Raw genomic sequence first — 26,328 nt, forward strand, 5'->3', positions numbered from 1 at the left:
TTTGGCAGCAGCCTGGTCACAAAAGGAAAGAACACTGTGTGCAGACACACCGGCACCCCTGACCTTCCTGAATTTTTATACTTCGTTTGCACACACGTGCATCTGCAGTTTCATATTATTAATCTAGAACAATACATAATTAACAGTGTGTAAAATAGCTTTACTGATAATATATTACTTAGTTCAACTTATATTAGTACATTTCAGTACAATTTACAGTGCACTTTTAACTGCTGATGATAGCAGGCCAGTATGTTGCGCAACACGCCACTGGCATGCGCTCCGTTTGACAGCAGGCGATGCGATTGGCCAAGAGCTCTAGTGCCCGCCCACCATCTCTAATCCCATTGGTCGGTGGGCTGTTAACCGGATTCTCCCATTGGCTCCGCCGTGCGGCTTCTGCCTATCGTGCAGATTGATGTTGCGTCTATAATAATCCGACGGAAAGATGCGCTTTTCGCGAGGCAGGCATATGAAATAAGTTGATTAGTTTCACATATGATCGTTAAATCCGGCCCATGAATTCGGGTGTATCGACTTGGTCGTTGCGACATCCTGTAATAATCGGAAACAGTTTGGAATTCTCTGCGTACAGAGCTGTCTCAGGTAACGGCGCTGTTGCGTTTTTATATTAAAATGATCATTAGCACACGCTGGACGTTTAGGGAGCGGGAATGTCACCGAGATTCGGTTCAGTTGTCGCGGCTTTATTTATGGCCGGCGTGTGGCCGCCTCCGTGTCCCCGCTCGCATTGTTATAATAGATTATCACACCAGGGCAATAATCGATACTTTTGATAGCCCTCATCCTCTCAGTGGGTCCCGTGAAATCAGGATTTGTCCCTCGGATGGAATTCCGTCCATCATAATCTGCAATTAACTGGCAAAGTGCTAAAAACTGGGATTATCCCGATCTGAGACTCCATAAACGTCCCCAATTCCGATGTGACGCCTGCACACAAATACTCGTAACTTTTACTGACCGTGTACGGTAGGTGGTAGTAAAGCCACACATGAGGAGACACTTAAGATAAACTCCAACTGATCATGTGGAGAAGAGCCCCGGACCTGCCCCCTAATCCCAACACCTGGCCGGGCATCTGCAGCCAGGATCTTTTTTGGGGGATTTTCGGCAGAATCGTTGAGGTCCGGCCCACGCCGGAGGGCTTCTGAGCTGCCTTTTTAGGTAGGATTCAGGCCAGGGCTTTGACCAGGCCGCTCCACAATCTGCGTTGCGGTTTTCCTCAGCCGATCGGAGGTGGACTGGCTGGCGCGTGTTGGATCGTTGTTCTGATGCGGGACCAAAGTTCGTTTCAGTTGGAGGTCACAGATGTTCTAATTCAGCCCCAGACACTCAAGCCACCGCCACACTACTATTTTAGTATGATCCGTCTGAAAGTTGAGTCAATCTGATCAACAAAGCTCTGTGGGTGCAGAATGAAACGTCTCTACATTAAAGAAAGAAATTCAACTTCCAGACAAATTCACCTGGATGGCTGAGAATCTTCACAGACATGTCGGTATGACGTTCTTTTTCTGAAAGGTCAGAACAGCTCAGTCACTGAGGACTTTCAAACGGCAGCTCAAGACCTTCCACTTTAGAGAATATTTAGATGAACTTGTAACCTTCTTCTTGTCTGACTTCTGTATAGAATCTACAACAGAGTGAATAAAAAGATTGTATTCATAGTTGGGGGGGGTCCTAGTGAACCAGAATTGATCTCTTCATCGATGGTAACATGGAAGCACGTTGTAAGTCGCTCTGGATAAGGGCGTCTGCCAAATGCCTCAAATGTAAATGTTAAATGCGCTGTTACTTTTACTCCAGATGTAATGGACACACGTCAGTCACAGAGCATTTTCCCCTGAATCCTGACCTTAACAAGTGAGGCCTGAGCCTCTTTGGATGTGTCTTTTTGTGACTGTTGGATGAGTTGAAAGTGAAAGTGAAGTGATTGTCACATGCACAGCAGCACGGTGCACACAGTGAAATTTGCCCTCTGCATTTAACCCGTCACCCTTGGTGAGCAGTGGGCAGCCGTGACAGGCACCCGGGGAGCAGCGTGTGGGGACGGTGCTTTGCTCAGTGGCACCTCAGTGGCAGCTCAGTTCGATTCGAACCGGCAACCTTCTGATTACGGGGCTCTGGATATCGGCATGATGAGTAAATTCCTGATTGAGAACGACGTTTGCTAGAGATATTGCAGTTATGTTTTAACAGGGGCGCAATCACTTTGTCACACAGGGCCATGTAGGTTTGGATCTTTTTCCTCCCCTAATAATAAAAAAACACTTTTGGGGTTTACTTGTGTTGTCTTTGACTATTGATTTTAATGCATTATTTTTGATAATTATATGAGACACGGAAAAAATATATAAATCAGAGAGGGGGCAAACACTTTTTCACGCCACCATATTATATAGTTTATTTTACAGAATTCCAAAAATAACGAACCTATTTCAAATCTGTTCTCCCTGTGCCTCAGCCCACGGGGAGCCGCTTCCGTTCCCCCGTTCCCGTCCTGGCGGCCGCAGCCGCCCCTCAACATGCTGCGGGAAGGCGGGGCGCCGTGGAGCAACGGCTCCGAGGCCTACAGCAGCGGCCCGGAGGAGGACGAGGAGGAAATGGTCTTCGGCGAGGACGACTCCGACTCGGACGAGATGATGGACCTGAGTGACCTGCCAGCGTCGCTCTTTGCGTGCGGCGTCCACGAGGCCGTGTTTGAAGAGGACGGCCATCGGGTGAGAGGAGCGTGCGGCCTGTCCGCTGCCGCGCTTCGTGCTATTGCGGTTGATTTCGTGACGTCTGATAGGACGGGCGAACCTCGGCGAATGCTCCTTCTGTAGATGATAGATGATGACATGGTCGGCTCCATGGCTGCACCCCTTCTCTCCCTTTAGCCCCCACGTTCCAGGTTTTGCTCAGTCAGCCTCCCCTTCGCTCTTCCTCCCAAGGCTCCTTGCCTGGACGCGCGAGTTGACGTGGCGTCGCAGCGTGAGAAAGTCGGGGTTCCGAGCGAGCGCCAAAGTGGGTTTCTGTGTCAGGGCATCGGAGTCTGACCCCCAAGACCCCCTTCTCTTCACAAAGACTCGCTCCTGCACCATTACTTCATCTTACCTGACGCCAGCTCGTTTATATATCCATCAATACGATAAAATCGATCTTTTTTAAACGCAGGATACCAGCCGTAACGACTCAGCCGGTCCTTCTGAGATTCGCTTCCGCTCGGATGCGTCTCTTTCTTCTTCGGGACGTTCCAAACGTGGCGGGCCTGCAGTTAATGGCGGGACGCGGAACACTGTAACCTACATTCAGGAAGCTCGGCGGGCCCCCGGGCGAGAGCCCCGTGTTCACGGTACATTCGCGGGCCGCTCTGAGAACGTTTCCTCTGAAGCCTTCCGAAGGAACCATTAAAGTGGCAGAGACAGGAGAGACAGGACAGGCAGGAGAGAGACAGGACAGGCAGGAGAGAGACAGGACAGGCAGGAGAGAAAAGAGAGTCAGGACAGGCAGGAGAGACAGGACAGGCAGGAGAGACAGGACAGGCAGGAGAGGCAGGAGAGAGACAGGAGAGGCAGGAGAGAGACAGGACAGGCAGGAGAGAGACAGGACAGGCAGGAGAGAGACAGGACAGGCAGGAGAGAAAAGAGAGTCAGGAGATGCAGGGGAGACAGGACAGGCAGGAGAGAGACAGGACAGGCAGGAGAGAGACAGGACAAGCAGGAGAGAGACAGGACAGGCAGGACAGGACAGGCAGGAGAGGCAGGAGAGACAGGACAGGCAGGAGAGACAGGACAGGCATTTACATTTAGATTTACAGCATTTATCAGACGCCCTTATCCAGAGCGAATTACAATCAGTAGTTACAGGGACAGTCCCCCCGGGGCGACTTAGGGTTAAGTGTCTTGCTCAGGGACACAATGGTAGTAAGTGGGATTCGAACCCGGGTCTTCTGGTTCATAGGCGAGTGTGTTACCCACTAGGCTACTACCACCCTACCAGCAGAGACAGGACAGGCAGGAGAGACAGGACAGGCAGGAGAGACAGGACAGGCAGGAGAGGCCTCTTTTTCCTCCTTCTCTCCGACGCTGCATTAGCAGGGAATATCCGTCCCGTTTTCCGTCCCGTGGAGCAGAGCCAGTCGAGGAGTTCATTACTTCTCTTTTTGGCCTTCATTTATTTGTGGTGCTGCTTGTTTCTGCTAACGTGGCCCGCGTCCACCCGAGCGTCTCGAATGGACGCGTCCATCAGGAAACGGGAAAGGAAGAAGGCAACACTAATCAGCCCCATCGCTGGAAAAGCTGCACGAAGTGCAGAACGCAGACGGATCTCCGGGCTGCTGGACGGATGCAGGTGTGTGGTTGTTGAGGAGATGTGGCGAGATGTGGCGTTTCCATAGTGTGCTGCAAAGTACGAGTCCACAAAACACAATATTACACAGAAAGTTCATAAAAAAAGTGTCTTTCAATCCGTGTGGATTAAAGCACATGAAACTATCTTCTTTCGTCCATTATTCGCAAAGGGCAGGAACCAGGTGATCCTCTTTCATTTAATAAAAAAAAAAAAACCTGATCTGGAATAATAAATTAGCTGGATTGGTAAAATTTACCGATTTAATGCTGAATTACATTTTTCATTTCACAACACGCGTTTTTTTACACTCTACTCCCGAGAGACATCGCACAACATTGGCTGCATCAGGTGATATCGCCATTTTTATGATATAAAACAGCCATTCAAACACACTCGCCTGTGAACCAGAAGTCCCAGGTTCAAATCCCACTTACTACCATTGTGTCCCTGAGCAAGACACTTAACCCTGAGTGTCTCCAGGGGGGGGACTGTCCCTGTAACTACTGATTGTAAGTCGCTCTGGATAAGGGCGTCTGGTAAATGCTGTAAATGTAAATGTAAAGTCCCCTAGTGAGAGAACGTGATAACTGCTCGGTCAGGGACGCCGTGGGACGTCACCTTGGCCGTGACACGACCGGCTTGCGCCGTAAATTCCGAGATAAATACTACGGTCGACTGACTGAGGGAATTGACCGCAATGGTTGCTCTGCAACCTTCAGAGGACAGAACCCTGGTTGTCTTTCGGTAAATCCCTCGCGGTTTTGACTTTTCTGGGATCTCGGACCGGTCCGTTTTTTTCTTGCACCCGAGTTTATTTTCGCGCTCCTGGTGCCAGAGGGGAATCGCGTGGGCTGAAGGTCAGCCACGGTGCGCAGCACATTGCGGCCAGGCCTCCAACCACCAGGAGAATGCGCCATCCGTCTAAGGCCGAGAGGCTGACTGTGCGACGCTCCCGGCGTTCCCGGCGCTGCCGTGGCCCGGCTCGGGATTTCGTCGGAAAAGGTCAGAGATGAGAGGCCCCGCGGCCGAACGTAGCGGCGGACTCTTTCGCTGGACGCTGGTGGACGCGCGTCCTGTGCTTGTCTCCTACCGTCTCGCTGGTCGGAGGGACGAGGGGAGGGCGGTTTTTCCGTTTTCCGTTCTACAGAATCGCCTCTGTTCATATCTGCAAACATTGATCAAATATGGATTCACCTGAAGTGTTTATTGCGTTTATTATTTCTTTATTTTCAAGAAATAATGACATGAAACAATGACGTTATGTGAATAGAGGGGAAAACAGTTTCCACAACTTACCAAAAGTTTTTTCGCTATTGCATAAAACTTTTTACGGTACAGAATGTAAACCGTTTTGCAGTATAATTATTTGTGCTGGGGACGTGATGTCACATCCAGCAAACTTGTAGTTTGTGTGTGTGTGTGTGTGTGTGTGTGTGTGAAGGTAGTTTGTGTGTGTGTGTGTGTGTGTGTGTGTGTGTGTGTGTGTGTGTGTGAAGGTAGTTTGTGTGTGTGTGTGTGTGTGAAGGTAGTTTGTGTGTGTGTTTGTACGTGTGTGTGTGTGTGTAGTTTGTGTGTGTGTACATGTGTGTGTATGAAGGTAGTTTATGTGTGTATGTGTACGTGTGTGAAGGTAGTTTGTGTGTGTGTTTGTACATGTGTGTATGAAGGTAGTTTGTGTGTGTATGTGTACGCGTGTGTGTGTGTGTGTGTAGTTTGTGTGTATGTACATTTGTGTGTATGAAGGTAGTTTATGTGTGTATGTGTACGTGTGTGTGTGTGTGTAGTTTGTGTGTATGTGTACATGTGCTTGTGTGTGTGTGTGTGTGTGTGTGTGTGTGTGTGTATGTGTGTTGGGGGAGGGGAGGAGCTTCTCTGTAAATCTCTTATCCAGTTGTGTCGACAGGTCTGATATGCAGGATGGGAGATTTATATGTAAATCAATCATCAGAGGAAGATTGACGATATTTCAGCCTATGACCCACCTTGCATATCAGGTCACAACTGGATAAGAGATTTACAGAGAAGCTCCACCCCATCCCCAACACACACGTACACACACACACACACACACAAGCACATACATACACGTACACACAAACTACACACATACACACACAAACTCCTCCCCAACACATGCACACACACACATGAACGTACACACACACACTGGTATCCAGTGGTAGTAGCCCGGTGGTAGTAGCCTAGTGGGTAAGACACTCGGCTGTGAACCAGAAGACCCGGGTTCAAATCCCACTTACTACCATTGTGTCCCTGAGCAAGACACTTAACCCTGAGTGTCTCCAGGGGGGACTGTCCCTGTAACTACTGATTGTAAGTCGCTCTGGATAAGGGCGTCTGATAAATGCTGTAAATGTAAATGTAAATCCAGTATTGATATATCAGAATTTAAATTGAATGCTTCATTTGAACATGCATTTTACAGCAGAAAACCAAGTATCGGTATGGAAGTAAAGGAACCCTCACACAGGACATTTTTCTTGATATTTTAAAGGTCGAAATTGCAATTTGTTTTATATTGTGATGGGCTGGTGATGCCGGCCAGAACGTGCACCAATCACCATCCGTTACCACGAGCAGCTCCTGCACAGGCGCCAGAACTTCGGTGCGGCCCGCGTGGGTTTTCTCGCGGTTTATTTTTAGCCCCCTAATCCTGTTTTCTCTCCCCCTCTGCGCTCCAAACCCTCCATTTTTAGCGCCTCTCTCCATTCGCTCCGCCGCGTCGCCTCCTCCCGAGCATCCCCCCTGAACCTGCTTCATCATCCTCCATCTCCCCGCCCTCGCCAGCCGTCCCGCCTCTCCCCGGCTCCTTCATCTCTGCCTTCATGCCAGCATCCCTCCCTCCTCCTCTGGCCCTCGCACCCACTCTCTCCTGCTGTAAAAATAGCTTGGCCTAGATTACGGCAGCTGCGTTGGCGCCGGGAGGGGGGGGGCGGGTTGGGGTCCGGCTCCGGGCTTTCGCTGCGCCCGACTCCGAGCGGCGCTCCAGCTCCGTGTGCCCGTCGGTCCGTGCCAGGCAAGAACGGGCACGTGGGGCCTCCATTTCGCCTTGTTTTCATTGTAGGTCAGCAGGCCGTGTGTGTGTGTGTGTGTGTGTGTGTGTGTGTTTTATATGCAGCTCTGCGGATGTGCTTTAGCTGGGTTATTTACAGCCAGCAGCTGCTCCGAACTGGAATTATTTCTCCAGACTATTTGGACGCGGCTCCCCGTGCCTCCTAATGGCTGCTTAGCTGCTCATGTAATTAAGCACGTCGCCTTGGTGCCTTAAGCCGTAATTTGTATATTTATCTAATGGATTTTAATTGAATGATTCAAACATGGGGCAGAAAAAAATTATCTATTACAACCTTCCTGTGACTTTAATTCGGATGAACAGCTTTATGTCACGAATATCATTTTGTTTCATCGAGACAAGATGCGTTCTGGGTAATAGCTCTCCTGGCAGAAAGTGAACAGCGTTTGCTGCCGCATTTTCCCATATGTCTGCATTGGTAACCATGGCGATCGGGGCGTACGCGTCCCACTCCAGATTCCGGTTCCGGATAACCGCCGCACGGGTCGGGTGATCGTCACTCGCCGGTGTGACCGCCGGCCGAGGCTGGACGCCTTCAGAAGCAGTGCGACGGCACCCAGCGTGTGCTGCTGCATTAATGCGCACTCGTCCTACATTACATTTACATTTACAGCATTTATCAGACGCCCTTATCCGGAGCGACTTACAATCAGTAGTTGCAGGGACAGTCCCCCCCTGGAGACACTCAGGGTTAAGTGTCTTGCTCAGGGACACAATGGTAGTTAGTGGGATTCGAACCCGGGTCTTCTGGTTCATAGGCGAGTGTGTTACCCACTAGGCTACTACCACCCCTCCTCCATCGCCTGTTGCTCTTTTCTTATGTTGTTCATGCTTTTGTGTTCTGCTCCGGCCCTTCGGCGGCAGGTTTGAGTTTAATAAAGCTGGCCAGTTTATTAGAGATGCCTGCCCTGTAATTCCAGCCGTCAATTTTGTTAAAAAATTATTTTGTGCTGCGTGTGTGCAAGTGTGTGTGTGTGTGTAAGGGTTAGATTTGTCTGAAACACTTTTTGAACAAGTGGGCTTTCAATGGCTTCTTAAAGGTGGTGGTAGTCTCGGCTAGTCGAATGGAGCAGGACAAGTTGTCCCACCAGCCAGGGACAACAAAGGAGAACAGAGTTGATTGGGATCTGAGACCCCGTGAAGAGGGAATTTTTAGTCTCGTTTCGTGTGCAGATCTGAGAGGGCGTGCAGGAGTGTAACTAGCTAGCAGTGTGTTGGTGTAAGAGGGAGAACTTCCATTTACAGCCCTGTAGGCAGCATCAAGGACTTAAACTGGATGCGAGCAGCTACCGGGAGCCGGTGGAGAGAGGTGAGGAGAGGCGGGACGTGAGTGTGTTTCGGCTGCCACGTTTTGGACCATCTGGAGGGGTTTTATGGTGACTGCAGAGGCTCCGGCCAGGAGAGAGTTACAATAGTCCAGTTTCGAGATGACCGTTGCCTGGACGAGGAGCTGCGTAGACCAGTAATGGCCTGCACTTTCCAAGTTTGTCACGTTCAAGAATGATTTTGTGCACAAAGATTGTGTAACATTGCCTTCTGTGAACTTTACATCGTAAGTGTAGAGTGATGGGGCTGCTCCGATGATGGAGGAGGATGGAGGATCGGACTTTATGATTGAGGAGACCCAGACGCCATTCATAAATTCAGCATCCGTGACCTGAATTTCATTTGGACAATCATGACAACACTGCCTGAAATTTACATTTAATCGCTCATATAGATATTAAACCAATGGAAACATGGTACCGCGGCAAAGTTATTAAATTGCCTAATGCATCATACAAAGGAGAAATAAGAACAGCAAGTGGTGAAATTCGATTATTTATTTACTTAAACACTTATTAATATGTTGTAATTGCCGATGTTGATTTGCTTTTTGGTGTGTTGTTGCCGTGTTTACTGCCTCCTGTATCTAGGTCTGCTTGGACCTGTTCAATTGCAAATCATATAACGATCCATGAATAGATTTGACACGTTATGAAACGGCCCAGACGTCCGAAGATGAGATTACGCAGCGCTCGCATGGTTGTTTAAGTTGCGTTATCGGTTCATCTCTAATTATGGCTTTGGTCCTTCTCGGTCCTTTAGTAAAAAGAAAGTAAAGGGAATAAAAGGGAGGAGTAAAAAAAAAACGAGTGAACGGAACCAGGACCTGCTCCGCAGTGGCCGGTGCCGGGCCAGCGCGGCGACTGCAGAGGCGAAGCGACGGCGGGCCAATCGGATCGCTGCTGACGTCACTCGCCGAGCGCTGATTGGCCGCGCCGGAGCGCGGCTCCCGGACCGGGAGAGCGGCGCCGGTCGGAGCGCGGAGGCTGCGGCACAGCATCCTCCCGGGCACCCGCAGAGGACGCGACCGTCTCCGGGCCGCCAGAACCGCGCTCCAGCCGCGAGAAGGGGAATGCCATCCATAAACATGAAGCTGGAGATGGTGACGCTCATCGCCTGCGACGTGGACGCCGAGGTGTTCACGTGCGACAAGATGCAGGTACCCGACGCCGCAGCGCGGTGCTTTTTTTTTTATCAATGGACCCGCATGGCGTTCATTAACATGCAGGCGCCGTCCGCGCACGGATGTCGTCAGCGCCGCCGGTGGCTGACGTCGGCGGGACGGGCGCCGCGCCCCTGCGACTTCAGCCGTCCGACTCGCGTTAAAGAAGCGTGCAGACGCGGCGAAGCAGGCAGGAGTTTTACTTTAATGTCCTGCAGCCGCCCTGCAGCCGCCCTGCAGCCGCCCTGCAGCCGCCAGGTCCCCAGCTCGGGGCTGCAAGGTCAGGAGCATCTTACATCTCACCCCCAGCAGCTCAGTGATGCAGACGGAGGAGGGACGAAGCAATGCGGAGGAGTAGAATGGGGAATCGGAGCATGCGGCAAAAAAAGGGGGGGTGGGTGGGGTGAAAATGGTGCATCTACCGCCCTCTCGACCTTTGACCTTCTGTTTTACATTTACAGCATTTATCAGACGCCCTTATCCAGCCCTTATCCAGGGACAGTCCCCCCTGGAGACACTCAGGGTTAAGTGTCTTGCTCAGGGACACAATGGTAGTAAGTGGGATTCGAACCCGGGTCTTCTGGTTCATAGTCGAGTGTGTTACCCGCTAGGCCACTACCAGCCCCATTCTGTTTACCGCGTGCAGGCGGTGTCTAATCCCAGGCCTGGACTGCGGTGGAATTTGAAATTGCCAAGAACCTTCTCCACGGAGCCACGAGACGCGACGCACACACTCTGCCAGTCTACCTCCTGCTGCCCCCCCGGCCGGCGTCCGCGCATTCTCCACGCCGCGGAGGACCGGGCGGAGCAGGCGGCATCCCGCCACGCCCCTTTACACGTTACGCCGCTCGCCTCATTATCTGTCCGAGCAAATCTTGTTCCAGGAGGATCACGGGTGAGAGCGAGCGAGGGAGATGGAGGCCAAGTTTCGTGACAGCAGAGGGTGCCGGACTAATCCCGCCCGCTGGCTGGCTGGCAGGGCGAGGCGGGGGTGGGGATTACTGCCCGGCACGTGGGCCACCCTCTCCGATCGCGCTGATCCCGCAGACAGCTTGTCATCGTTTTTTTTTTTTCTTTCCCCTATTGTTCCCGTCTGTGTCACTTTGCCTGTTTATTCTCGGACGGGTGGAATTAGGGGGTCGGCCTGGGTCAACCTGCGGCATTGGCAACCCCAAAACCTGAATCTCTCCGATGGCACGTTAAAGTCCGCTTCATGCTGGTCGGGATCCTACGGACAGTTGGTGGTGGTTCTGGCGAGAACATTCAGGGCCTTCGCGCCGTTTCGGGGGGGCAGGTGGCGTCACGAATGGCATTTGTAAACAACGTGCGGCCACCGGAGCGGCGGCGCACCGTTTTTACGACGTCATCGCAAACAATCAATGTCTTTATATATTTTAAAGACGATTCTTAAAACCTTTTTGCTCATTTTCAGCTAACGCCTCGTCCTTGGCTGTGTGAACTTGGCTAATTCACAAGGTGGTTCGAACCCTGTGGCTTAATCGATGTTAAATTACTATTTACCTTGTGAACACTCATATGGCGCTTAATTAAACCCAACGCGTCACCACGACGGACACTCGGAGACTAATAAGAGGTTAATAGTGGCGAACTTTCCGCCAGCCCGCCCTCCATGGCTGGCGTATTTTCAATCGCCCGTTGAACAGCCGACGGTGACTTGTTCCCGGAGAAGGACGTAAACACGCTGTGCGCTTTAAATGGAATTCCTAATTAGTGTCGGGTTCATTCTCGACCTTTTAAAGTGCTGTAATATGGTTGTAATGTAATATTAAAGAAGAGCCAATTTGAGACTTGTGATTTATCTGCATATTGCATACCGCATACTCAATATAGGGCGGTAGTAGCCTAGTAGGTAACACACTCGCCTATGAACCAGAAGACCCAGGTTCAAATCCCACTTACTACCATCGTGTCCCTGAGCAAGACACTTAACCCTGAGTGTCTCCAGGGGGGGGACTGTCCCTGTCACTATTGATTGTAAGTCGCTCTGATAAATGCTGTAAATGTCAATGTACATGAGACTGTCTTGAGGGGAAAAATATAGATTTTTTGAGTGACTTCATGACAGCTACAGCCTGTTGTCCAGATCCATGTCCATGTTGGGTGAAGGTGGCAGCTTTAATGGCCTGGCGTGATGGAAACCACGCTTCGTAGATCAGCAGCGGTGAATCGGAGCGATGGCGTGCGTTTTTTTTTAAGTAAATGCCGGCTAATGATCCCGAATCAAGGTAGACGGGAGAGGGCCGGCAGGGAGAGCAGAGGAATATATATCGGGTTCTGGCCGGGCCAGAAACCGGATCCCCGCTCGCAGCCTCTCGGACCCTTGGCAGCCGCTGTGCGAGCCGGGGCCGCGTCGCCGTGCGAGTGCGGTGGCAGTAGGCTGGCCGGTGGGGTAGGGTTCGAGCGAAACTTAAGTAGCGGCGCGCGGCTCGTGTGTCACGTGCAGCGCCGGGACCGCGGCCTCCGAAACGGCATTAAACAAAGCCGGCTCGGGTTACCATCTACAGAGCCCCGGGGCCGAATTCACATGTTCAGGGTCCAGAAGCATCTTTGTATTCCATTTGTATTCCATTTGTATTCCATTTGTATTCATTGTTCCCACATGGACCAGGATCAAAAGCTTGATTACCAATCAGGTTTCAGTATTTTTTTGTGTTTGATGAATTGACAAATATGGGATTAAAATGGGGAAGGAAGGTCTCGTTACGAGGAAACGGAGCATCGTAAACGTTCCCCCGACACCGGAGACGGCCCTGGCCGGACAGTAAGGCGAGGAGCTGGGAGTGTGTTGTTGCATAAGACGCGGACGGGAAAGTCTCGGTTACGACGTGCAGAGAGGAGCGGCCCGCCGCCTGTCGCTCGCTTCCGCATAAAAATACCTTGAACACCGATCGTGTCCTGAGCCAGAACGCGGGTTCGACATTTTCATTGGTGCAGGAAAGGCTCAGATGACCAAACTTGGGCTTCTAGCGCGTCACCGTGATGAATCAGGTTATGAAGTGAAGTGAAAGTGAAGTGATTGTCACTTGTGATACACAGCAGCACAGCACACGGTGCACACAGTGAAATTTGTCCTCTGCATTTAACACGTCACCCTGAGTGAGCAGTGGCCAGCCATGACAGGCGCCCGGGGAGCAGTGTGTGGGGACGGTGCTTTGCTCAGTGGACCTCAGTGCAGTGTTGTTTTTGACAACCATCCTAGATTTAGTCTTAGTCTTAGTCTTTTGGACTAAAATGTTTATTAGTTTTAGTCAAATTTTAGTCACTTCTATATGTTATAGTTTTAGTCCAGTTTTAGTCGACAAAAACTCAAAAAGGTTTTAGTCTAGTTTTAGTCAAAAAAAGGAAAAAAGTATAGTCTTTTAACAAATTAATTTAGGTCAATAAGTATTGGGGATTTCTGCTGGGCAGTGTCAAAATAATTATTGTGAAAATAGAAGCAGATCTATAAGTTCAACACATTGTGAGCTTGCAGATCAGCTATTTTCACCAATAATTACAATAATAAAGGAATGGTTTTAGACGTATAAGGTTTCCACCCAACTGCAAATACTTTCTGATCTAATGATTGTGCATTACACACAGATAAAGTGGTAACAGTGGAATCAATGTTCATTACTCCAAAAACAAAAACATTCTACTTCAACAATTGTGGCTTTATTTCTCAGAATTTGCTAAAGTACAATGAACATACACATGCCCAAAATATGAGTGATGGATGAGGAACACATATGCTCAACGTGGCCTTGTCTGCCAGTGCAATTAAGATGCATATTATTTGTAAAAACAGACATCATACATCACTCTATCTTTAACTTGTGCAAACAATGTAATAAAAGAATTAAAGATTCCAAAGAGCGATCGCCTGTTCTTTGGCACGTTGTTCCAGGGAGTCTGACTTATATTTGGATGCTGCGGCGAAGGCTACTGGGATAGATGACTGTGCCCTGTTGTTCTTTGGACCACCAGGTTTCTCTTTAGGAGTTCTGGTCTCTGGGATCTGGTTGAGGAAAAAACAAAGAAGGGATACAATTACTCTATCTCTGTATACAACGTACATGTCCTGTAAAGGTTTACAGGTGAATACAAAACAATCAAATGTAGGTATACCATAAAAATACTTAAAATACTATGGAAAATACTCAAAATACTACCATGTTAAGAAAATAGAATGGTCTTAACTCTCACTCTCTCTTAAGTCTCAAACAAGCAAAACAAAAATACATAGTTTATTAACTGGCCCTGTACTAAAACTTTCTGATCTTTCATTCTGAGCAGCAGCCAAATTATATTGTATCTGTACTGTACTGTACTGTACTGTACTGTACTGTCTGTCTGTCTGTCTGTCTGTCTGTCTGTCTGTCTGTCTGTCTGTGTGTGTGTGTGTGTGTGTGTGTGTGTGTGTGTGTGTGTGTGTGTGTGGTAGTAGTAGCCTAGCGGGTAACACACTCGCCTATGAACCAGAAGACCCAGGTTCGAATCCCACTTACTACCATTGTGTCCCTGAGCAAGACACTTAACCCTAAGTTGCTCCAGGGAGACTGTCCCTGTAACTGCTGATTGTAAGTCGCTCTGGATAAGGGCGTCTGATAAATGCTGTAAATGTGTGTGTGTGTGTGTGTGTGTGTGTGTGTGTGTGTGTGTGTGTGTGTGTGTAACTTTACTGTGAGCGCACAGGTCATGGTTAGGCCTGTAGAGCGTCACTTGTGGCTTTTAGACTGAAGCTAGCAGACTCTACGTATAACAATAACTCGACCTGTTTAACATATCAAGTTACACGCTGACAGAACATAGACACACAAAGAGATGACCACACCGTCACTGAATGTAAACATGGCTAAAGTAACACACACACACACAATGAACTGACGTTAGCATAACAAAAGCTAACTTTAGCCTGAAGTTAGCAGCCCATTTGCGGCAGGAGTATGTGGAAAACGTACTAATTTATAAGCTTACTATAAAATTTAGCCGATTGTCGAGTAACATTGTAACGTTACGTAGGCTATACGATATGTTAACAGAACTTGTAACTTACCTTCGAAAAAATATTCTTGTAGTGAGCCTTCAGGTGCCGCTTAAGGTTGGTCGTATTTTTTCCGCCTACTTTGTGGCCACATTTGTCACCGTCTTCCTTCACAATACACTCTGTTTTATTATATGCTGGGTTATATTTAAAATACACCCATATGTCGTCTCTACGTTTGCAACCACCAAGCCCCTGTGTTGAAATTGCCGCCATTGTGGTCCATTGTCTGTGATGAGTGACAACAGTGTGACGTGTTGAGCACGTTGTGCACTGCATGCCAGGTGATGGGCGTGATGAGATACTTTTTGGGTTTTAGGGTTTACTCTTGGCATGAACCGGGCCCGAGTACGATTGTCCCCACTCCCCCTCTGGCCTGAACTCACATATGCTTTCAGCATTCGTGCCGGAGCACGCTTACGTCATTATGGTGGGCGGGGTTTCAGCATAAACAGAAAGAGCGGCGCTCTCGCTGATCGCAATGGAGTCCATCGTTTTATGCGTTTTGTCCAGCTGTTGTTGTATGCTCTCATCTGCCCAAATTTCCAATAAACATTGCACCTCTGCAGTAGACCAAAGCGACCCTTTCCCCGCCATGTTGGTTTTGGAACGTCGCAAAAACGTGACATCACGCGTACTGTTCCGTGCTTCAGCACGGTTAGCTCTCACACTTCATGCGAACCGCGCCCAAGTCCAACTGAACCGCACCTAAACGAACTAAATGAACCAAACCGGCTAAACGAACCCGGGCACGGCTCGGAGCACTCACACTAGCCAAACGAGCCGCGCTTTGGTGTTCGAACACACTCGGGCACGGTTCAAACCGCCTAGTGTGAGTACACCCTTAATTGACACACACAATAAGCAGAAATGTCATGCATTTTAAACGTCTGACAGACCACCCACTAACATTTTCGTCCATTCTCGTCAACGAAAACTCACACAAGTCTCGTCATGTTTTAGTCATCAAAGAGCAGTGTTTATCTCTTCACCGTCTCGTTATCGTCATGAAAAAAAGTGACGTCAACGAAATGATTTCGTCATCGTCATCGTTGACGAAAACAACACTGCCTCAGTGGCACCTTGGCAGATCAGGATTCGAACCGGCAACCTTCAGATTACGGGACCGCTTCCTTAACCGCTAGGCCACCACTGCCCCCCTTCGTGTTTGTGTGTGTTTATTCGTCCATGCAGCTAATATGCTAATCCCCCAAAAAACAAAAAACAAAACATATATTAATCTATAACCTACCAGATCTTCTTCTCCCCTTTCCTTGCACAAACATGTTTATGACGTCCACGCTTATCCAGCAGCGACGACGCCATCACGGCAACGACAAACAGCAATTTAGTTGGACGTAATGAGGGGTCGTTTTTAGCGCCGCTCAAGTGTTTAAACCCGTATTTATGGACTTCGTCATACTGCAGGCCGCTCATTTTTGCAAACTGTTTTTCTCGGTGGCGTCGGCTAATGACAGATCGCAAACCGCGTTGTGAATAATCACGGTTCACTTTTTGCTCGGTCGGTACTTGTATAATGTAGTTGGTGTGTTCTGATGTTGATCTGCTAGGTGTGTGTGTGTGTGTGTGTGTGTGTGTGCGCGCTGTTGTGGCACGCTGGCTCTGCAGTTAACTAGTCGTGTTTCAGTAATTAAAGCAGGCTTTCTGCGTTTAAAAAATTCATTTTCTTAATTATCGCAACAAGCTCTGTTCGGGGTTCCAAGTCACGTCCCCTCTGAGCGCGCTGCCCCAGATTCTTCTTCACCCAGATCTCAGGCAGCAGATGAAAGCTCGTCCTTGTCCACGCCGGCATCTCAGTGGAAACGCTTTGATTCTTGTGTGGATGGTGTGCGTCACACGAAGAGCGGACGCTGTTAACAGGTGCTGTTCCTTCCTGTCTCAGCACTCTTTCGGTTTGTGAATCGAAATAAGGGAGCACAGTCGCATTACTAGCTGGGTGAAGCCTGCAAGTCAGCGTCTCGCCATTTATTTGGCATTATTAAGCAAATTAACTTAAATTTGGACTAGTATTCGGTTGCAATGGTCGCAATGTAGTATATCCTGTGTATACCCTGTAGTATACCCTGTATACTATACCCTGTAGTATACACTGTAGTATACCCTCTATACTATACCCTGTAGTATACACTGTATACCCTGAAGTATACCCTGTAGTATACACTGTGTACCCTGTAGTGTACCCTGTAGTGTACCATGTAGTATACACTGTATACCCTGAAGTATACCCTGTAGTATACACTGTGTACCCTGTAGTGTACCCTGTAGTATACACTGTGTATACCCTGTAGTATACACTGTAGTATACCCTCTATACTATACCCTGTAGTATACACTGTATACCCTGAAGTATACCCTGTAGTATACACTGTGTACCCTGTAGTGTACCCTGTAGTATACACTGTGTATACCCTGTAGTATACACTGTAGTATACCCTCTATACTATACCCTGTAGTATACACTGTATACCCTGAAGTATACCCTGTAGTATACACTGTGTACCCTGTAGTGTACCCTGTAGTGTACCATGTAGTATACACTGTAGTATACCCTCTATGCTATACCCTGTAGTATACACTGTGTATACACTGTAATATACCGTGTGGAACTGTCCACAAAATGAAATCATTCATCTGTATGTGTGTGTGTCTAAAAGAAATCTAGACAATATCAAGACACTTTCACAAGTTACAATGGAACCATCAATATTACGCATGTGTCGTGGCTGAGGAACCTGCCAAAGGATTTGGCCGGAAAGCAACACCGCGCCCTCTTATTTACAGGCGCATATCTCATAATACACCCCGGGGAGAAGAGGAGCTCATTCATCGGGGAGAGCGTGACTCAATGTTTCCCTGACCTTACATCACCTTTACGAAAGGAAAAGCCCCGCACCGCGGTTCTGAGCCTTTCATCCTGTGTCTTCCACGGTGACGTTGGGGACCCGATATTTTAACGCCGGTTCGCGTTCTCGTGAACGGGGTGGTGTGCGCTTCGCGGGAGATTAAGGACTTCTGTTCTGAAATTAAAACCCCGCCCCCCCCCCCCTCAGATTCAGCACGTGTCTCTTTTAGACATTCCAAAAAAGAATAAGGACATTTAAACGCAGTGCAGATTAGTGATCGCTACCCTGGCTATTCTCTTAGTCGAGGGATTATGTCTCGTTTGTCTTCAGATGTCAAATGTAGGTTCTGCCTGCACTTTCGTACCACCGTATTCATCACAACGTGTCCAGTTACAGGCCGCGGCCATCTGTATTCTCCGTCTGACCAGAACACAGCAGGGACACTGGAGTGGTAGTAGCCCAGGGGGTCTCGCCCGTGAAGCAGAAGGCCCCACTTACTACCACTGCGTTCCTGAGCAGGACACTTAAGCGTGAGTGTCTCCTGGGGGACCGCAAGTCCCTGCGGATACCGGCGCCTGCCGAACGCAGTAAATGGAAACGGTAGCAGGACGTTGGGTTGTTAGAGGGAGTGGTCCCAGCAGCCATCTTGTGGCCGGTCGGCGGCGGTAAGTGAATACCTCGCTCAGGAAGTCGGCTCTAAGAGGAGGTCATGAATAAGTGATCGATGTGCCCGCTTGGGTTACGCCGCCCACAGACCTCCGCATTCCACGATCCCGGCGGCTCCGTCCCGCCTCCGGTGCCAAAAGATCAATTTAAACGAATGGCATTAATATTTCTGAGGGCGTGCGTATTCACGTGGGAATAAGGTGCAGCCTTGATAATAATACGACCTTAATCAGAGTCTGATAAGAAGAGTTAAAACTCTCCCCTGTATCAAGCAGTTCTTGAATTATCTTGAAAAGTATTCATAAAATATCGATACGGCAATTATATTTTACCTGGTGATATCGTATCGATACAGGGACATTAAATATCGGTGGTAGTAGCCTAGTGGGTAACACACTCGCCTATGAACCAGAAGACCCAGGTTCAAATCCCACTTACTACCATCGTGTCCCTGAGCAAGACACTTAACCCTGAGTGTCTCCAGGGGGGGACTGTCCCTGTCACTACTGATTGTAAGTCGCTCTGGATAAGGAGCGTCTGATAAATGCCGTAAATGTAAATACTTCTGTATATAAATTTAGTCCAAAATTTGGTTGTGAGTTATGTTGTTTTGTCTGAATTATTAATATAATGTAATCGAAATAGACCATACACAGCATCTTGTATTTCAGCTCGGTTTTTACATTTTCAGTGGACTGTAGAATATCGCAATATGTACAGTATCACAATATATCACGATTTAATCGTATCGTGATCCGTGTATCGTGATACGTATCGTATCGTGAGATCCTTGCCATATCCGCTGAGCCTGTCCACAAACTGTCATGGGGCAGTGGTGGCCTAGCGGTTAAGGAAGTGGCCCCGTAATCAGAAGGTTGCCGGTTTGAATACCGATCCGCAAAGCGCCGTCCCCACACACTGCTCCCCTGGCGCCTGTCATGGCCGCCCACTGCTCACTCAGGGTGATGGGTTAAATGCAGAGGACAAATTTCACTGTGTGCACCGTGTGCTGTGCTGCTGTGTATCACATGTGACAAGCCTGAAGGGGTCTTATCGGGATTTTATTTGACCGTGAAGCGGGAGGAAAGTGACACGTGACGTTTTTCCAAATGAAACGTTTGCATTCGGCCACTTATTATTTTTTGGTGGAGGCTGCAGTTTTTTTTTCTTGGCAAGACTGCCATTCCAGATTCTCTACAGGACTGAGGTCTGGACTTTCTAACGCATGACGGTTTAGGGTCCCCCAGCCAGGTCTTCTTTCAGGATTTAGCTACTTGAAGAGCGTGCGCGTGTGAACCTGCGGACTGATTCAGCGCTCGTACCGAACAGCGTGGCGCCGGGAGCGCTTACGTAATGCCGGCTGCCTCTGGTTCACCTCACACCTGTGAGGGGACACGCCCTCCTGGACGCTCGCCTCCTGTTACACAACAAAGCGGCCTCCTCCTGCTGAGCTGCGGCTGCCAACTGAGCAACACGAGCCTATGTGAGACGCTGTCCCGCAAACGCTAATTCCCACGCGTTGCCTACAGGGTGACATGGTCCTCATCACATGGACACCACCTGCCTGGTTCTGTCTAGGTCCCCCTGGTGCCACCAAAAAGCTCTGGCTCAATAATGCATGGACTCCACTGCGCCTCTGAAAGTGTCTGGTATCAGGATGTCCTTTTTAGTGCAATAAGTTGTGAGATGGACGTCCCACAGATGCTGGGTAGGACTAAGATCTGGAGGATTTGGAGGCCATGCCAAAAATCAACAGGAGGGTGGTAGTACACAACCAGAATGCCACAAAGTTACAGGTTGAAACCCCCACCATTGTGTCCCTGAGCAAGGCACTTAACCCTGAGTGTCTCCAGGGACACTGTCCCTGTAACTACTCATTGTAAGTCGCTCTGGACCTTGGACAAGGTCAGGGTGCATTACTCTGCTGAATTAAGTGATGGTTCTCAGGCAATACTGCAGAGGTCCTGAACATTGTCTCCATGGTTAACGTCTGAAGATAATGTGCCTGTTTTAGGCACGTTTCTCCAACATGCATGTGTATAAATCTAGAAAATATGGGGATAAAAAGTCCCTTTATAATTTTACCTCACCAATAAACATCTATTGATACTACTGGTGCGTTGTAAAAAGAAATAATAATAAATTAAAAACCTGTGCAAAGGTGTCAATTTCTTGGGGCCATAAAAGTGGACCCTTCTGGCATCTCAGGTGTCCTTTCTTCTCGCTCCGTGCTCAAAGTGCATCGTAAGTAGAATGAGGGGACATTCGCGGGACAGCAGCGCACCTCACATTTCACTGCTCCGGCACATTCCGCGCAGCCGCCCTGGGACTCGCCTCAGAGGTTGTGCGGTGTGGCCAGTATGCACTTGTGAAGACGTAGGGCATTAAGAGCACATCGACAAATAACCCTCTGACCCATCATGGTCCTGATGGACCAGAAAGGGAACTTAGGGACCTAAGTTCAGTGGATCCAAGTTATAAATAAAACAGGCCAGGGCCAAACTAATCTCCATACTCCTGGAGAAATGGTTCCAAGATGTTTCAATTTCTACAGTTAATGGTAGGAATGCATGGAGCCTGCGAAGCCAACAGCGCCCTCTGGTGTCAGGGTGTCTCTGCATGCCACACGGAGTCTGCTAACCGCCCCGCTTCCTCCTCAGGAGCGGTTCGAGGCCCTCTTCCGGATCTACGATGAGCAGACCACCTTCCAGATGTTCAAGAGCTTCAGGCGGGTGCGGATCAGCTTCAGCACCCCAGAGGCGGCAGCCCGAGCCCGGATCGAGCTCCACGAGTCAGAATTCAACGGCACCAAGCTCAAACTCTACTTTGCCCAGGTGACATCCCGCCGTTTCCATTTCTTCCTTTGTTCGGGGACACCTTTTTTTGTCTCAGATTACAAGTTTTCAAGGTGTAATAACTGTGTTTTCTTCTTGTTGCTCATTTATTTAATGTAATTTTGCATATCTAACCATTCCAAATTAAAATTTTATTTGTCACATACATAGTCATACATGGTATGATATGCAGTGAAATGCTTTAGTGACTGCTATAGACCACAGTATTGCAAATATTGCAAAGTATACAATGAATCAATATGCAAATATTGCAAACATAACCGAACATTACACTGTTATGTCTTTAACATAAAACAATAAAATATGTGTAACAGGTAGGGTGAAGGTGTGCAAATGAGTGAAGTCAAAGTACAAAGTGAAAAGTAAAAAAAGATTTGTGCAAGGGTAAAAAGAGTAAAACCATGAACATGAAAGACACAAATAAAAAAAAATAAAATAAAAGACACAAATAAAAAAATTTAGTTTTTTTTTTTTTTTTCTTTGATTGGACCAAAATTGCATGAGGGTCAAGGAACACATTTTTCATTTCAGTTTAATACAGTAGGCAGTTGTTTGAATTTAATGCTTTTTCACTTGTGTGTTCGTTTTAGTGCATTTTTTTTTGGCTGAAACAACAAGGTGTCTGCTGCAGGGACACCATGAATGTCACCATTCATAGCAATCTGTCCTCCATCTCCAGGTGCAGAACACAGGAGAAGATGTTGACAAGTCCTTCTTGGCACCACCGCAGCCAATGAAGCAGTTCCTCATCTCCCCTCCCGCGTCCCCGCCTGTGGGGTGGAGCCAGAGTGAAGACGCCACGCCCGTCATCAACTACGACCTGCTGTGTGCGGTGGCCAAGCTCGGCCCAGGTCAGAGCCCTCCCTGAAAACAAAGTAAACCACTAGCGGTCACATGACACTGGCCGTGTCCTAAGCGCAGTTTCAGCCCGGCACTGCTCCGTGGCGCCCTCTGCTGAGCCAACAGACGCCAGCGTGGGAAACCTGTTATCATGGTTCCCTGGTCTGATCTCCATGGCAACGAGCAGTCGAAACACCTTTTTATAGGGGTGGGTGTGTGTGTGTGCTGAGCTAAAGAAGGCTATTCAAATGTGTGATGTTTGTGAAAATTAGAATAATATTACATCATGGACAGAGGCCGGTATTAACTGTATTAATATTATTATTAGTATTTAAATGCCAAAATGAATGTGGGTGTGGCTTCTGAGGAATCTTGCGGATTATTAGCAGATTAATTTGGTTAATTCTCTACAGATTATTTGCGGCGTGTCCCGCCGAGAGAGCATGTGTGCCTGACAGTGAATCTGTCCCCTGTCCCTGCAGGTGAGAAGTACGAGTTGCACGCGGGCACAGACTCCACCCCCAGCGTGGTGGTGCACGTCTGCGAGAGCGAGACGGAGGAAGAGGAGGAGCCCCGGGCCAAAGCCAAGATTGTGCAGACCAGGCGCCCGGATGGACCACCCAAGGTCTACAACTAAGGCCCACCTGCACCTCTCTTCTTCTCCTCTCTCTCTCTGTCCACGTCTCTCTCTGCCGCCCAGAGACAGGCGCCCTTCATTTCAGTTTTCATAAAGAAAAGAAAACGGAAAAAAAACACACAAAAAAAAACGCATCCAAGCAAACCGACTTGGCGGGGGATTGTTTGTGAGACGCGGTGATGGACTGAGGCGGCCTGGGCAGATGGGATCCATACAGACACTCATCACGAAACACACAGGCCAGGGGCCACACCTCACGCCCAAGCCCCGCCCTGCCACGCCCCGCCATGCCTGTGCGGCCGGGCTTTTCATACTCAGTAGCCTTTCGGTAGACATTGTACAGTAGCAATAGTTAATACGTAGTAATAACAGTTCTTCGTAGTGCTCGCGTGGGGTGTAGTCTGTCAGTTAGGGCGTAGTTCCACATCACCTAAAGGTCCGCCCGAGCTCGCCACATCTTTCCTCCTCGGTACTCGAGTTATTATCCTTTTTCGTAATATCCGTCAGCCACACGACTTTGCATATCAGCCGACCTGATGCGTTTGCAAGCTGCTGAATCCAGATCGGTTGCCTGGAGTCACGCTCACTCGTCTGTGCACACTGTACAGTAGCACCAATGGAAAGGCGCGGTCGGGTGACGGCGCCTCGCCGAGGGAGGGAGGGCGGGTGGGGGGCTTTTTTAAAAAGGGGTGTGTTTGTTTACTCGATATTACCATGTATTTGATACCACACACATTTTTGCATGCTAACTAATGTAGCCAGGAGCTGACGTGTTTTATACCGAGCGGCGCTTTCGATGCACATATCTGTTGGAGGCTCACAAGCGGAGGGATTGTGGGATACGCGTGCAATGCGTGGCTTAACTGATGCTGGTTGGCGCAAGGAAGCGAACCCGGTTGTGACTGGTCACGTTGGCCATGTGCTGAAAAGTGACAAAAAAGAAAAGAAGAAAAAAAAAAAAAAAGAAAAAAATTAAATAAATAAATAAGAATTGGGGGGAATTTTGAATACTGTCATTGTAAAGTTCTGGTCTCCTTGTGATTTTTTGCTTCGAGTGTTTATCCGTGTCCTGTGGCTGCCTGTTTTGCACCTTTCTTGCAGTTTTTTTTTTTAAAGCTTGAATTCTGTACTTTTTAAAATGTTTTTTGGGGGAATCGAGGGTTGGAGGCGGAGGTGGGACGGGATGTAAAACCTATTCTGCTTCTTGTTGTTATGTAAATATGAACATGGTTTATAAAATGATACTAGTATAGCGATTCACCATATTTCATTTGGCCTTCGCACAGCTTGACCCTTGACCCCAAACAAGGCTGTAACCGTGCTCATTCATTCACATGAGCCATTCACCAACCTGTAGACCAGCAGACTGTAATGTGCTGGTGGCCCATGCCCAGTTTCTGTTACTGCGACATTCCCATGATGCTCCACGCTGCCGGCCTCCGTTAAAACGGGCCGGAGCCATCGTCATAACGGCAAACCGCGCTGAGAGGCGCGGGGCCGGTGTACACGCTCGCACTTTATAACCCCGCCCTCGCCCCTGCAGTCTACTTTTTATTTAGTAGAACTGGCCATGGATGAAAAATGAAATACCTGGGTAGCCTTTTCACCAGCAACTGTTCCATTTCCTGCTTTGTGTCACGGAGATCGGAGAGAATCCAGAGAATCGGGAAAGTGTCCCTGGATGCATGTTAAATATGTATTTAAAAAGAGAATAAAGGGACGGAACAGATTTGTAGTAAACGGTGGTGCACATCACCGCTCGTTATTTATTTTACGTTTTTTTTTGTACGTCTGTCTTATGAACCGAGTGCATTTTCTGTCACATTATCAGACGAAGTATATTTCTGTAGACACATGCCAAGCCCTGCGTAAAGGAGGCCACTTCCGACGTCCAATTCATTTCTTTAAGGAAACGGGGTAAAGGCGACAGATTCCACTCCGGATCTGGTGATGAATTTATTTATTTTTTATTTTATTTTTTAAGTTATTTTTCCTGCTGAAGTCATTTTGCTGTTGTACTCTTCTGTTGGGAAAATATTAAATATTGTGTCTTGTACTACAGTTAGTTAACCAGAAAACAACGTAGCAACGAAGCAATAATTTACCGTTATATATCTGTGTCTATATGGTATGTATTTATTTCTTCTTCTTCTTCTTCTTTTTTTTTTCTGACCGTTACTTGCTTATGTTTGTGTAGGTATGACTGTCGTTTGTTTTACATATAGAACTACATAAAAAGAAATGATTCCTAAACTTGTCTGTGTTCTGGTTTGTTCGCGTCACCGGAGGTGATCCTGGACCTACCTGCAGCTCTGCTTGGTCGCGTTTCGTCACGTGGTCGGCACATCTGTATTATTGTTATTATTTTTTTATTTTTATTTTTTTACGCACGCCGACTGCAACTTCCCGCCCCCGTCCTGACACAGAACTTTTCCTCCACTTATGGCTGCGGATCATTGCGGTCACTGATAACGGGCGAGAGGGCGGGGTGATTTATGAGGGTCTCTGACGGACTCTGGACTGTGAAAAACGGATCTACATTTATAAAGCACATGGAGGGACGAGAGCAAGAGCCAAACGGCCCGAATACCTTTTACAATACGAGTGGAGTAGCGGATAAGGAAACGGATCCGGTTCGAATCTGCTCGCCCGGGTGATGGGTTACAAGCAGTTCACTGGGTGCTGATCCTGAACACCCTGCTGGGCTGGTCGGGGCCAAAATATATGAACAAAAAACGCTATTGTGGAAATCCGCAGGCCCGTCTCGAGTTCATTTTATATTCCAGTTAACAACGATCTGCTTTCAAGATTTTTTTAAGTTACACAACCAGGCAGGTTTGGCCAGGTGATGAATATTTACATTTAACATTTACATTTAAGGCATTTGGCAGACGCCCGTATCCAGAGCGACTTACGTGCTTTCAAGTTACTATCGATGAAGTGAACAGTTCTGGTTCACTAGGACCCCCAACTATAAATACAATCTTTTTATTCACTCTGTTCTAGTTTCTATACAGAAGTCAGACAAGAAGAAGGTTACAAGTTCATCTAAATATTCTCTAAAGAGGAAGGTCTTGAGCTGCCGTGTGAAGGTGCTCAGTGACTGAGCTGTTCTGACCTTGAGGGGAAGTTCATTCCACCTCCGAGGGGCCAAGATGGAGAAGAGTCTAGATGAATGTCTTCCTTTTACCTTCAGACATGGAGGGACCAGGCGAGCAGTACTGGAGGCTCGGAGTATACGAGGTGCAGTGCGAGGTGTAATATGGGTTGTGAGGTAGGATGGTGCTACTCCATGTTTGGCTTTGTAGGCCAGCATCAGTATTTTGAACCTGATGCGTGCAGCTACTGGGAGCCAGTGAAGGGAACGTAGCAGAGGGGCGGTGTGGGAGAACTTGGGAAGGTTGAAGATCAGTCGTGGTGCTGCACTCTGTACATAGGATGGTACATAGAGGTAGATAAATAAATCATCGCCCCTCGATGTCTGTCTGCC

At 48.4% G+C, this 26,328-nt stretch overlaps 1 protein-coding gene across 2 annotated transcripts; it reads left to right on the top strand.

The window, feature by feature from the left end:
* Window positions 1–372: 372 nt before the first annotated feature.
* Window positions 373–25,091, top strand: rcan3 (regulator of calcineurin 3). Of its 2 annotated transcripts, none has more exons than XM_028970615.1 (5): window positions 373–606; window positions 2,486–2,741; window positions 21,167–21,340; window positions 22,041–22,212; window positions 22,684–25,091. In XM_028970615.1, exons 2-5 carry the CDS (start codon window positions 2,547–2,549, stop codon window positions 22,836–22,838), a joined length of 696 nt encoding a protein of 231 aa, XP_028826448.1. In that variant the 5' UTR covers window positions 373–606; window positions 2,486–2,546; the 3' UTR covers window positions 22,839–25,091. The 2 variants fall into 2 exon arrangements, with proteins under 2 accessions (XP_028826448.1, XP_028826440.1); XM_028970607.1 differs by lacking the exons at window positions 373–606; window positions 2,486–2,741 and adding exons at window positions 3,994–4,353; window positions 9,533–9,929.
* Window positions 25,092–26,328: the final 1,237 nt, after the last annotated feature.

This window comes from Denticeps clupeoides, chromosome 1 (genome assembly GCF_900700375.1).
Source record: "Denticeps clupeoides chromosome 1, fDenClu1.1, whole genome shotgun sequence".
Taxonomy (NCBI): domain Eukaryota; kingdom Metazoa; phylum Chordata; class Actinopteri; order Clupeiformes; family Denticipitidae; genus Denticeps; species Denticeps clupeoides.